General features: G+C 51.9%; 1 protein-coding gene across 6 annotated transcripts in view; it reads left to right on the top strand.

The window, feature by feature from the left end:
- The window catches only part of SH3BP2 (SH3 domain binding protein 2), a 35,853-nt gene extending 34,114 nt beyond the window's left edge, over window positions 1-1,739 (top strand). For all 6 annotated transcript variants that reach the window (XM_086705590.1, XM_086705588.1, XM_086705589.1 and 3 more), the window contains 2 exons: window positions 852-911; window positions 1,118-1,739. In XM_086705590.1, coding sequence (XP_086561716.1) covers window positions 852-911; window positions 1,118-1,255 — 198 coding nt within the window. In that variant the 3' untranslated portion in view covers window positions 1,256-1,739. The remainder of the gene's footprint in view (window positions 1-851; window positions 912-1,117) is intronic.
- The last annotated feature ends 12,457 nt before the right edge of the window (window positions 1,740-14,196 follow it).

The raw sequence follows: 14,196 nt of genomic DNA, 5'->3' as shown, positions 1-14,196 counted from the left end.
GAGTCACTCAGGCACTGGGCTGGGGGTTTTCATGCACTCTGAAGGGGAGGCTGCTTGGGGCAGTGGGAATAGGGAGAGAGAGTGCTGGGTCTGCCTCTGCTCCTCTGGGGTGAATTTTGTGACCTCACTGAGCCTCAGTTTTCTTGTCCTTTTTTCCTTCTCCCTCCCATCCCCTCCCCTCCCCTCCCCTCCCCCTCCCCCTCCCCCTCCCCCTCCCCCTCCCCTCCCCCCTCCCCCTCCCCTCCCCTCCCCTCCCCTCCCCTCCCCCTCCCCTCCCCTCCCCTCCCCTCCCCTCCCCTCCCCTCCCCTCCCCCTCTCCTCCCCTCCCCTCCCCCTCCCCTGCCCTGCCCTCTGCTCCCCTCCCCTCCCCTCCCCTCCCCTCCCCTCCCCTCCCCCTCTCCTCCCCTCCCCTCCCCCTCCCCTGCCCTGCCCTCTGCTCCCCTCCCCTCCCCTCCCCTCCCCTCCCCTCCCCCTCCCCTCCCCCTCCCCTCCCCCTCCCCTCCCCCTCCCCAAGTAAGCTCTGCCCCCAACGTGAGGCTTGAGCTCACAACCCCAAGATCAAGAGTCGCACGCTCTTCCAGCTGAGCCAGGCTGGAGCCCCTCAGTGTTCCCATGTACGTCAGACATGGTCGTAGAGTAGCCAGGCACCTGCTGCTATTACTTATGTCTCATTGGAGGCTATTGGGCGGGAGCCCTGGGGCAAATGGCTGCCCATATCAGCCCTGCTGTCCACGTGCAGAGTGACCCCTCCCTAGGTCACCGCAAGTGCCGTAGGACCCAGGCATGATGCCTCTGTCCACTCCTCCGTCTCTGCGGTCCACCTCCTGAGGCTGGGGCTTCTCTCCCTGCAGGTTCTGGTCGTGTGGGATGAAAGCTCCAACAAAGTGAGGAACTACCGCATCTTTGAGAAGGTGGGCAGGCTGGCCCCTCACCTGGGCCCTGGCTGGGACGGCGGGTGTGTGTGTGTGTGTGTGTGTGTGTGTGTGTGTGTGTGTGTGTAGCAGGCACAGAGGTGACACAGGGCAGCCGGGAGCAGGCCTGACTGTCACCCTTGCTGCTGTCCACTGCACTTTGCAGGAGACCTCCCCCTGACCCTGCCATTCCTTCCCCTTCCCAGGACTCTAGGTTTTACCTGGAGGGCGAGGTGCTGTTTGTGAGCGTGGGCAGCCTGGTGGAGCATTACCACACCCACGTGCTGCCCAGCCACCAGAGCCTGCGACTGCAGCGCCCCTACGGCTACACAAGGCCCAGGTGACGCCCGTCATACATGCTTCTGGGCAGAGACGACCACTGGGGCTGTGGCCCCGGGCCATGCAGACGGGACGGGCTCGCATGAGAGCATGATCTGGAGTGAGCGCCATGCTCTGATCCAGGGCCTTGTAGAATCTGCAAGGCCAGGCCCCACTCAGCAGGCTGGGTCCCTGGGGCTAGGCCAAGCTCTGGTCTCCAGAGGATCGGGGGGCTCTCCTGTCCCATGCAGACCACCCTGTCCAACCTTCCAGGAGCCCAGGGTCCCAGGACCGAGCCCCGCTTGGGCTTTGTGGACAAGAATTCTGGTCACCTCCACCCCTCCCCACTCGCCCAGCACACTAACCCGGCACTGGGTTGGGAGCTGGGCAGGGCTGGGGCATTTGGGGTTAGGGCAGGGGCTGGCCCCCCAGGACCGACACCCCCAGGAACGCTAAGACACAGGCTCCAGGATGGGCCATTGATGTACAATAAAGCACAGATGACCTTTCTGTCCGTGGCTGGGGTTTCATTGGGAGAGAGGGATGACCAGCCTTACCAAGTACCCACACCCACATCCAAGCGGCTGGCTGCAGCAGCCCAGCTTACAGGAAGCCTAAGAAGTTCTTGTCTTCTGGGGCAGAGGTCCCTAAATGACTTGCTCGGGGTGCATAGCTGGTAACAGAACAGGATTTGACCTTGGGCACTCTGGACTCAGAGCCTGTACTCTGAAGTGCCACAGGTCAGGGGCAAGGCAATGGGACTACAGAGCTAAAAGGTCCCCGTATGTACAGTTGGGTCATTTGCCGGATTAACAGGTGGTTACTGGGAGACAGCTGAGCACACACTGGCCAGAGCATTGGGGTGTGCCTGGGTGGGGAGCTAGAACCCCACTGAGGTCTCCAGGAAGACTTCTTGGAGGAAGTGATGGCTACAGAGGGGTGGGAAGAGTGGGTCCTGTGTAGGCTGAGTGGGTGGGGAGGGTGGTCCCCAAATGCTGAGTCCCCTGGGCAACACCCCATTCAAATCCAGCCCTCACCGCCCCCTCCTTTCCTACTACAGAATTCCAGCAGGTGCTCTCCCTGGCAACGGCCATCCAGGCTGGATTTTTGTGTGTGTGCAAACAGACTCCATTTAGGGTCTGGGCTGGCAGGGAGGGACCCCAGGGTCATCAGATCCTCTCTGCACCTTATGTGGGGAAAGAAGTTTGCTGTGTGAGATCCAAACCCAGGATAGCACTTGTGCCCACCAGCCGAGGATTAATCATCTTTGTTTGGATTGACCTCCACGGGCCCCTGGGCATGTTTTGGGGGTGGGGTGGCTTGCTGGAGGAGGGGGAGGGATGGGGCCTCTGTGGATGTGAGAGGCTGCGGCCCCAGGGTACTGAGAGGTCCCTTCTAGGAACCAAGTGTCCAGCACCGTCTGTGTAGATGTTTCCTCTAAAGCCTGCCAGGGGAGGGGTCAGCACAGGCACGGCCCAGTGTGGCGCACGGGGCGCTTTTGATGCCCTACCCCAGCCCCGGGAACGAGCAGCCCCTCCTCCCTGCAGCTACAGTTCTTGCCCCTCTCAGCCCTTGTGTGGGGAGCCCACTGAGGCACTCCATCCCCACTGTGGCTGCGGCTTTCCTTCCTGTAAAAACTGTTCAGCGGGGGGCTTGGACCAGAAGAGTGGTTTCCAGTCCGTGCCTGGGAGTCTGCTTGCTGGTGATGTGCTGCTGGATGTGGGATGCCTTAGCACTTCTGGCTAACATGGGGCTAAAATGTGTTTGAAGACCCCTGAGCTGGAAAGTCTGGAGGTTCTGGGGCCCAGAGCCTGGTGATAGGTCCTCTGCTCACTTGGATGGATGAGGCCTTGCTGCCCAAGACCCACCCCAGGGCCTGGACTGGCTTTACCTCTCCTTCTGGGCCCTATGCCTGCGCAGGACAGGCTCCTGCCTCCCTGAACTGCCCCAGGGGCCCTGGCCTCAGTGGTAAGAGTGTGTGTTTTGGGTGGCCGATGGGGTCGCAGGCATGGTCTCCAGCATAAAGGAGGAGCCAGAGGGATCCACTCCCTCCTGAGACCTGCCGTGAATGTTCTATTCCTCCTATAGTGTTGGAAGGTGGTTACCACTCACCAAGTACTTCCTGGGTTCCAGGCACTGAGCCCCATGGATACTTGACATAGTTTGGATGGAGAAGAAGCTGCTATGTTCCCATTTGATAGGTGAGAAAACGGAGGGTCTGAGAAGCCTAGATTCAAGTCCCAGCTCTGCCACTTGCTACCATGTGACCTATCCTTTGCTGCTCTGAGCCCAGCCCTCAGCCCCTGGCTACCTCCCCACTACTCCTGGGGGCTTCTGATAGTCATGTGGAGTGTCTGCACAGTTCTTAGGTATGCCCTGACCAAGTCAAGGGGGCCACAGCCCTGGGGCGAGCAAACTGGCCTGCTTCCCTCTGCTTTGCCCTCTGGGCCCAGTCTTGGGGGGATAAATAGAAGGCCTGGGACCTGCCCCAGGGGCTAGCCTGCTTCTTCATCTTACAGATAGGGAAACTGAGGCTCAGAGAGGATTCATTGCCTTGTCTAGCATCATGGTGGGTTCAGGGATGGGTCCAACTCCTGGTCCTGTGAAAGGCCCAGACCCTTTGTGAAGTTCTCCAAGCAGAGGACTGAACGTGGGTTTACTTTTTTTATAGTTGATCAGAAAGAGTACGGGGAGCTTCTCTACCTTCTGTTAATAGACTTTCATGGTAAAAAGAAATGCTTTTAGAACCAGAAGAGACCTCACAGAGCGAGTCCAGATGTGCTACAAGTCCCTGCCCCAACTCTGGGGCGCATTTCAAGGACGCCCCCTGCTGGTCCAAGGAGGCATCCCTCCCCCCCCCCCCCCCCGCCCCGCCCCCACCTCTCCGCACCCCTGTAGCGATGGGCCGCCCTGACAGGGCACCAGGGAAGAAAAGTCAGCGGCTTAGGGCCAAGGGAGAAGGGAGGCCTGGAGGACATGAAGGACACACAGGGAACACGGGGCAGAGCTGGCACTTAAACCAAGTCCGTGTGTCTAGAGGGCAGTGAGGGGAGGGCCTCTGTCTCTGGCCATGACCCCGTGGCACGGAGCCCCTCACTGGGAAGCTTGCCATATCCAGTCTGCTGTGTCTGTGCCTGCATGTCCTATCCCACCCCCTGGAAAAGATGGCCTGATGGGGGGACCTCGGGGTGGGCTCCTGTCCAGGGGGGGCAGTGACCCTCAAAGATGGTTGGTAATGGCCAGCCCTCATTAAGCTCCCTTCTGGCATGCTCCCACGAGAGGGAGAGTCTTGACACACAGCTGACCCCAGACACGTCTGCCTCCTTCAGACCTTCCTTTGCTCCTCATGAATCCTTAGAGGCTGCCCAACAGCTGCTCCTGCATCACCCTCCGGCTTCAGCTCTGGCCATGCTCTGAGCTACCCAGAGCTGAAGCATGCTCCTTTTTTTCTTTCTTTCCCCATAGAGTAAAACACACATTCAGAAAAATGAGCCAAATGCAAATGTGCAGCCTAACAAATTGCTATGAAGTGAACATTTTTACGATCCCATCAAGAGAGCCTCTCTGGCACCCGTGTGCCCTCCCCATCACAGCACCACTCTCCCGGTCTCATCGGCAACCCCTGCCCTGGCTTTGGTGAGGCTCATGTTCTTGTTTTGCTATAAAGCCTTCACCACTCAATTGTACATCCACTGCAGTGGTTTCCTGTTTTTGTATTTTATGTGAATGGAATCCTACAGATGAAGCTTTGACATCTGGCTTCTCTTGCTTGTCATGTCTTTGAGATTTGTCCGTGTTGCTGGGCGCAGCTGTAGTTCCTGTTCATTGCTGAAAACCATTCCATTATATAAGTGTATCGGTTCACGGTCCATTTTATCGTTGACAGACATTTGGTTTGCTTCCAGTGGGGGGCAGTCCCAGACAATGCTGCTAGCGACAATTTTATCCATGTTTCATGAGTTTCTCTAGGGTTATGCACCCAGGAGGCTGACTGCTGGGTTCTAGGGCATCAGAACCTTTTACTCTCTTCCAGGAATTTTATTGTTCCAGTTTACGCTCCCACCAGCAGGAAAAAAGATAGTTCCCTTGGTTCCACATCATTGCTGACACTTGGTATTGTCAGATTTTGTTTTTTGTCAATCTGGTGGGTGTATAATTATGGCTTTAATTTGCATTTAGCTGATTATTAGTGGGCTTGAGCATATTTTCATGTGTTTATTAACCATTGTGACTTGTCTCCTGTGAAGTGTCTATTTAAATGTTTTGCACATTTTTCTATGTGTTGTTCCTTTTTCTTGTTAATCTATACACATTCTTTACGTAGCCTTGATATTGTCAGTAATGTGTATTGCAAATATCGTCTCCAACTTTATAATTGTTCTTTTGCTTATGGTGAGAGGTAAGGGTTCACTTCTATTTTTTTCCCCTTAAGTTTACCCACTTCTTCCGGTACCATTTATTTATAATCTGCTCTCCCCCCACCATCTGCAACGCCACCTGTGACATGTCCATATATATGTAGGTCGGTTGTTGGACTCTGTTCTGTTCCATTTGTCAGTCTATTCCTATGCCAGTAGCAGCTATCTTAGTTACTGTCACTAGATCATGTCTTTCTATCTGCTAAGTAAGTCCTCACCTTATTTTCTTCCTTGAGAGTGTCTTGGCTATTACGGTTCTTTCTACTTCCATGTGAATTTTTTCTCCCACTTTCTTTTTCACTTAAGTTTTAAAATCAGCTCATCAATGTCACTAATAACTCAGCTGATCTTTTTAAGCTTATTTTGAGAGAAAGAGAGAGAGAGGGAGAGAGCACATGTACAAGCAGGGTAGGGGCAGAGAGAGAGAGGGAGAGAGAGAAGCCCAAGCAGGCTCCACACTATCAACACAGAGCCCGACATGGGGCTTGATCCCGCAAACTGTGAGATCATGATCAGAGCTGAAACCAGAGTTGGATGCTTAACCGACTGAGCCACCCAGGCATCCCTCTGCCGATCTTTTGATTGGGAATTCATTATAGCTGTAAATCAGCTTGGAGAAAATTGACATCTTTACAACATTGAGTCTTCTGACTCATCAACATGGTCTATCTACCTCACTATTAATTTGAGCCTTCTTTAAGGTTTGCCAATAGGATTTCATCATTTTGTCCATTATGATCTTGCTCAAGTTTTTTTTTTTTTTTAATGTTTTTATTTATTTTTGAGACAGAGAGAGACAGAGCATGAATGGGGGAGGGTCAGAGACAGGGAGACACAGAATCTGAAGCAGGCTCCAGGCTCTGAGCTGTCAGCACGGACTGTGAGATCATGACCTGAGCCGAAGTTGGACGCTTAACCGACTGAGCCACCGAGGGGCCCTGCTCAAGTTTTATTAGATTCGATTCATAGATACTTTATATTTCTTTTAGTCTATTGCAAATTGTATATGTTTTTAATTTCATTTAGTTTCTAGCATATAGGACATACCTCTTCTTTTAACTGGAGCATTTTGTTCATTTGTATCTAATTTAATTAAATCTGCCACTTGTATTGTCCCATCTGTGTTTATGGGTTGTTTTTTCTTTTTTTTTAAAGTTTACTTATTTATTTTGAGAATGTGCGTGTGAACAGAGGAGGGGCAGAGAGAGAGGGGGAGAGAGAAAATCCCAAGCAGATTCCCAGCTGTCAGCACAGAGCCCGACTCGGGGCTTGAACTCATGAATTGTGAGATTGTTACCTGAACTGAAATTAAGAGTCAGGTGCTTAACTAACTGAGCCACCCAGGCACCCATGCAGGGTTTTTTCTCCTTTCTCTCTCTTGGATTGAGCAACTTTTTTTTTTCCAGTCATTCCACACACCTCTTCTAGTTTGAAAGTTATACAGTCTATTTCTATTCTTACCTGGGTCCTGGAGTAATACTTTTACTTCCTAGACAGCACAAGGACTTTAGGTGACTTTAGCTCCATCAATCTCCTTAATTACTTGATATCATTGTTGTATGTATCTAATTCTGTTGTTTAATTGTCTAATTGTTTATTGTCTAATTTTTTTAAACTCCCATCCAAAAAAAAAAAAAAAAGGAAAAAGAAAACAACTTCCATCCAAGGCAGTATTTCTTCCCCCCGCCCCCCTTGGAAAAGGAAGGTGTATTTAAAAAATGTTTTTAATGTTTATTTTTTTATTTTTGAGAGAGGGCGCGCATGCACTAGTGGGGGAGGGGCAAAAAGAGGGAGACAGATCTGAAGCAGGCTCCAGGCTCTGAGCTACCAGCACAGAGCCCGACGCGGGGCTCGAACTCACGAACCGTGAGAGCATGACCTGAGCTGAAGTCGGACGTTTAGCCAACTGAGCCACCCAAGCACCCCAGGAAGGTGTATTTTATTTTTTTTTTTAATTTTTTTTTTTTCAACGTTTATTTATTTTTGGGACAGAGAGAGACAGAGCATGAACAGGGGAGGGGCAGAGAGAGAGGGAGACACAGAATCGGAAACAGGCTCCAGGCTCTGAGCCATCAGCCCAGAGCCCGACGCGGGGCTCAAACTCACGGACCGCGAGATCGTGACCTGGCTGAAGTCGGACGCTTAACCGACTGCGCCACCCAGGCGCCCCAGGAAGGTGTATTTTAATAGTATAAAAACTTTTTTTTTTATTATGATAAAATATGTGTAATGCAAGATTTACCATTTTAACAGTACAGTTCTGTGGCATTAAGCACATTCACATTGTTGTGAATCATCTCCACCATCTATCCTGACAACTCTTTTCATCCTGTGAAAGGGAGACTCTGTCCCCATTAAACAACTCGGCATTCTCCCTCCCCCTGCCCCTGGCTCCCACCATCTGCTTTCTCCCCCTGAGAGACTCTGACACACAGCTGGCCGGTTAGGTCACTTGGTTTGAGTGTGATGCTAATAACACCCAGGTTGAGAATTCGAGCCCTGCGAGGCCAGTACTTCCTCTGCTTGTTTTGGCAGCACATGGACTGATGGGAATGATACAGAGATTAGCCTGGCGCTTGCAAGGATGGATTTCACTACTCTGGGAACCTCATATACGTGGAATCGTGTAACAGTTTGTTGTTTTGCGTCTGGCTTGTCCCACTCAGCGTAGTGTCTTCAGTATTCATCTATGTTGTAACAGGTGCCAGGATTTCCTTCCTTTTTAAGGCTGAATAATATTCCATTGTACGGATGGACCACATTGTTTATCCATTCATCTTACACTGGCCACTTGAGTTGCTTCCACCTTTTGGTTATTATTAATAATGCTGCTATGAACATGGACGTACAAATATCTGTTCGAGTCTCTGTTTTCATTCTTTGGAGTATGTACCCTAAAGTGGAATTGCTGGGTTCTATGGCAATTCTCTGCTTGCCTTTTTGAGGAACCACCTTACTGTTTTCCACAGTGGCTGCACCATTTCACATTTTCACCAGCAATGCATAATTTCTCCACATCCTTTCTAAACACTTACTCTTTTCTTTTTTTATTATAGCAATTCCAAATCGGTGTTAGGTGGTATCTCGTGGTGATTTTGATTTGCAGTTTCCCAATGATTAGCGATGTTGGGCAAATGTGCTTATTGGCCATCTATATGTCTTTGGAAAAGTGTTCAAGTCCTTTGCCCATTTCTTTTTTTTTTTTTTTTTTTAATGTTTATTTATTTTGGAGACAGAGAGAGACAGAGCATGAGAAGGGGAGGGGCAGAGAGAGAGGGAGACACAGAATCTGAAGCAGGCTCCAGGCTCTGAGCTGTCAGCACAGAGCCCAACGCGGGGCTCGAACCCACAAACCATGAAATCATGACCTGAGCTGAAGTCAGTTGCTCAACCGACTGAGCCACCCAGGTGCCCCTGCCCATTTCTTAATTGGGTTGCTTGCTTTTTTGGTGTTGGGTTGTAGACAGTATTTTTAATATGCAATTCTCTTAGATTCAATTCTTTAGGAGCAAAACCTGAAATGGGGCTCCTGCGCGAGTGATTTATAGAGGGAATGTTCTCAGGATAAGCTGAATGGGGGAACCAGGATAGGGAAAAGGAATAAAGAAAGGATGGAAGTCCCAGCTGGAGTCTAGCTTCAGCCTGATCCCACGGGGAGCTCTGGAGTGTGGATTGTCCCACTGTTGATCCTGCTTTGAGGTGCCCCTGGATCAGCCAGTTATTGGCTCTAGGCTCTTCAAGTAGGGAGATAATGTCCTGGGCAGGGCGACACTGGAGGCAGGGCTCTGGGGTCATTAGCAGCTAACACTCGGCACCTGGGCAGGGCCCGCTTCCGACACCAAGCCAGAAAGGTAATCTGGGTAGGCACCAACAGCGACGACTGAGTCCACCCGGTGAACTACTCATATCTACTTGCTTCTCACATTAAGGTCAGTCCATTCAGACATAGATTCTCCAGTGTTCTAGTGGGTCAGAGTATCTGGGGGAACTTCTGAGAGGTGGGTAGAGAGATGAGCTGTAGCCCTCACTGGTGCAGTTGCCCTCCCAGGCCACAGATGATACTCACCATCTCCCTTTTCTGCCACCCATTTTAGATTTCTTCACGGCTGACACTTTAGCTCTCCTAGATGGCTCGTGCCTGAGGGTCTGAGCTCCTGGGGGCCTGCCCTTACCAGGACATGTTGCCAGGCTTGCCTGTTTACAGTTTCTGGGTGGGGGAGTACCAAGAGATGCCCCGCTCCTCTGAATGCCTGTTCCGGTTGCCCGAGTGCTAAACCCATTCCTGCCTGCCCTCATCACGTGGCAGGTGGCTCTACACATTCCTAATACTGCAGGTCAGGTATCCTTACCAATATGGTTACTCCCTTCTGTGCCCACTGATCTACTGGCACAAATTGTCCCACGTGACCAGGTGGTAGCCATAGTTTCAACATTACTCTGCTCCCTGGTAGAAGTGTCCTCTTTGGTGACATCTAGGATGGCTAAGCTCACAGCACTTAGTGTTGCAGAACAGGAAGCACAAATTCCTGTAATAGGTCACTGGATATTGTGCCCATTAGGGATGGAGCTTCATAAAGTGGTTATTGATATAAAGTGCATACTGCTTCCTGGAGGCTAGCACCCCACCTCCCAGGTGTCCTCTTCAAGTTGGAGCCTCATCTGAATCTCCATGAGGTGAGTCCATCACTGTAGTATACCAGCAACTTCTAGATGGTGCATATTTGGTAGGAATGGTGGGCTCCTGGTCGTGTGCCCATTGCCATACCTCCTTTACCATAAAGCAGGTCCTTTGGTAACTAGGCAGTTATGTGGGATTCCATGTCAGCAAAGTAGACACTTTGTGAGCTTGATAGTGGTGTTGGCAGAAAGTATTGCAGGCAGAAAAGGCAAACCCACACCCGGATCCATGAATTATTGCTTTTTCTAGAATAGAAAGGATCCAGTGTAATCAACTTGCCAACAAATAGCTCGTTGGCTCCTTCAGGGAGCTCAGCCCTGGTCTCTGATGCTGACAGGTTACATGTGGCAGTGGCAGTTGGTGGGTCAGCCTTGGTTACAGGAGTCCATGTTGTTAGACTCATGCATAGCCTCCACCCTGGTACCATGATTGCTTCATTCAGGAGACCACTGTGCCAGCAATATGGGGGCAGAGGACAGAGTCTGGCTGACGCTCCTTGGCCAGTCCATTCTATCTGCTTGGTTGTTTTCAGCCTCTGTGGTGGATGCTCACTGGTGCACATTAACATGAAGTACAGAGATCTTCATTCTTTGTGCCTACTCCCACAGGCCCATTGACGTGCCTTGTCGTCAGACCTCTGTGTTCCCAAAATTTTGAGATTGCTCCTTTCAGGCTCCTGACCAACCAAATAAGCCATGTGCCACTGTCCATGAATCCCGGCAACATCTCCTGCCACACAAAGTAAACAGCCAAGTTCACTGCCTGAAGCTTTGCCTAGTGGCATGAGTGCCCCTCACCACTGTTTCAGAGCAGTTGCTGAATGGGGATATCGTGTGGCAGTAGGCCATTTTCAGCCCATACCAGCCAACTTTCCTATGAACCAAGCACATGCTTTTTGCCCCTCTGGCACTGTGTCACAGGGAATCCCCCCGAGACGACTGGTGTGAGCTGATAGATATTGGTGCTACAGGGGCAGGTGACGTAGCATCTGGACCTCTGTATCCACATGAATCCATCCAATCCTGGATCTGCCACTTAGATTAGGATGTATCACCTGACTTCGTGTCTTGTTAGTGTGATGGGACCAACTGATGGGCGATGCTGGCCTCACTTTTGATGTCCCATAGAAACATTCCATTTCTACCAGAGCCCAGTAGCAAGCCAGAAGTTACTTTCTGAGTTGCTGGTATCCGCGGGTTCGTAGTTGTTTTATCAAATTTGAAAAGAAATTTCAGCCATTGTATCTTCAAATAGTACTTGTTTTCTTCCCACCCCCCACCCACATTTTCAGGGACTCCAATTACACATTTATTAGGCTTCTTGAAATTGTCCCACAGCTCACTGATGTGGGGTTCATTCTGGGGTTCATTCTTTTCAGGCTCATTTCTGTGTCTCATTTACTTTCTCCCCGTCTTCCAGTTCACTTTTTCCTTTGCTGTGTATAATCTGCTGTTAATCCCATTCAGTGTATTTTTCATATTTGATGTATTTTCCACCTTTCAAAGCTTGATCTGGGTCTTTTTTTGTCTTCTGTGTCTCTACTTAATGATTGATTCTCAGTCATTAATGATTGATTCTCAATCATTAATGGTTGATTCTCAATCATCTTCTATTCCCCCCTCCCTCCCTTCTTTCAGCAAGCTCTCTATGCGCCAGGCCTTGTTCCTGGGTGCAATGGAAACAGGTGACTGATACAGAGGTGCCTGGGTGGTTCAGGTGGTTAACTGACTCTTGATTTCAGCTCAGGTCATGATCTCTCTGTAGTGAGATCGCCCCATTCTCCCCTAGAGCTCTGCATTGGGAATGGAGCCTGCATGATTCTCTCTCTGGCCTCCCCCTGCCCCGTACATGTGCACGAGCGTGCTCTCAAAAATCAATCAATCTCTATTTTCTTATTAAAATTTTTTTAATGTTTATTTATTTCTGAGACAGAGACAGAACATGAGCAGGGGAGGGGCAGAGAGACAGAGGGAGACACAGAATCCGAAGCAGGCTCCAGGCTCCAAGCTGTCAGCACAAAGGCTGATGCGGGGCTCAAACCCACAAACCATGAGATCATGACCCGAGCCGAAGTCAGTCGCTCAACTGACTGAGCCACCCAGGCGCCCCAATTTTGTTTTAATTTTTTAAATGTTTATTTGTTTTTGAGAGAGAGAGAGAGAGAGTGAGCAGGAGCAGGGAGGAGCAGAGAGAGAGGGAGACACAGAATCTGAAGTAGGCTCCAGGCTCTGAGCTGTCAGCACAGAGCCTGATGCGGGGCCGGAACTCATGAACCATGAGATTATGACCTGAGCTAAAGTCGGATGGCTTAACTGACTGAGCCACCCAGGCACCCCTCAATCAATCTCTTTAAAAAGAAGTGACTGGGGTGCCTGGGTGGCTCAGTCGGTTAAGCATCCGACTTTGGCTCAGGTCACGATGTCACAATTTGTGAGTTCAAGCCCTGTGTCAGGCTCTGTGCTGACAGCTCGGAGCCTGGAGCCTGCTTCGGATTCTGTGTCTCCCTCTCTCTCTGCCCCTTCCCCGCTCATGCTCTGTCTGTCTCTCTCTCAAGAATAAATAAACAGGGCGCCTGGGTGGCTCAGTCAGTTAAGCCTCTGGCTCTTGGTTTCAGCTTAAGTCATCTCACGGTTGGTGGGTTTGAGCCCTGCATCAGGCTCTGTGCTGACAGTGCAGAGCCTGCTTGAGATTCTCTCTCTGCCCCTCCCCCACTCGCTCCCTCTTAAATAAAAGTAAATACACTTAAAAATACATATAAACATTAAAAAAAAAATGACTGACATAATTATGGAGTCTTGTCTGGAAGTGCCCCAAGATCAGAGATCACTGACTATTACCCATACACAATATCCCTGAGTCTTCTGGGGGCAAAGCCAAAGAGGTTCCTGCTGAGGAGGGAGGTTTGGGTTCCACGCTGCTCTTCCCCTGCCCAGTGCTGGGCCTCAGCTTCCTATGGTATAAAGGGAACAAGAAATTCTGCCTCCCTGTCTCCTGGGCCTTTTGGGGATATTCAGATGAGACAACAGGAGGGAGAGGTTAAGAGGTGCTGGTCTGGTCTCTAGGCTAGCTCCAGGTCACTGGCAGGCGTCCTGGTCTTGCCAATGCCCCCACCTAGACTCATTCTACTGGCTCTGCGGAGAACAGTGCTCGTTCATCAAGCATCAGCAGGGTAGGCCCTGGGCACCAGGTGGCCACCCTGTGTGTGGTGCCTTATCACCATCCACAGACCCCCTTGTCCTGACTCCACCCAGGCTGCCAGCCTCAAACTCGGCCTCTGGTCCCGCCCGCTGCTCTGCGGGGCTTCTGGACAGAAACAGGCACAGGGCCAGGCTCACGGGGGCCGGGTCCAAAGGTCCGTGCGCTGGAGGAGTCCGCGAGGTGGGCAGGGAGCGGACGCCCACCCAAGCCGGGAACGGGACGGTTTGGGACGCCTGCTGCGCATCCCGGGGCACCTGGCCCGCACGAGTCTTTCACCAGGGTCTGGCCCACGACAACGCGCGAGTGCACAACGCGCGAGTGCACAAGCGGGTCCGGGAGAGCAGGCGCCGCTGGCAGAGCCGGCCCACCTGCGTCCGTGACGAGGCCTGTGAGGCCGCGACCCACGGTGCCCACGCACCTGCCCAGCCGGCAGGTAGCTGGGACCCTCCCCTGCGCGTAGGGGGCGGGCTGGGCCGCAGCCGGTGGGGCCTCTGGGATCCGCGGCGGCCGCAGGCGGGGCCTCCGCCCTTACCCTCCCCATCCAGCGCGAGCCCCGCCCTTTCCGCAAGGCCCGCCTCACGGTCAGCCAATCGCAGGAAGATTTGCTGGGCGGTGCGGCGCGGGGTGGACCTATGGGGTAGCGCGTTGTTGGGCTGCGGTGCCGCAGGCCGCA

Source organism: Puma concolor, chromosome B1 (assembly GCF_028749965.1).
Source record: "Puma concolor isolate L17-30 chromosome B1, mPumCon1.1.hap2, whole genome shotgun sequence".
Taxonomy (NCBI): Eukaryota; Metazoa; Chordata; class Mammalia; order Carnivora; family Felidae; genus Puma; species Puma concolor.
Note: the sequence above shows the minus strand (reverse complement) of the source record. Positions and strands in the feature narration are given on the sequence as shown.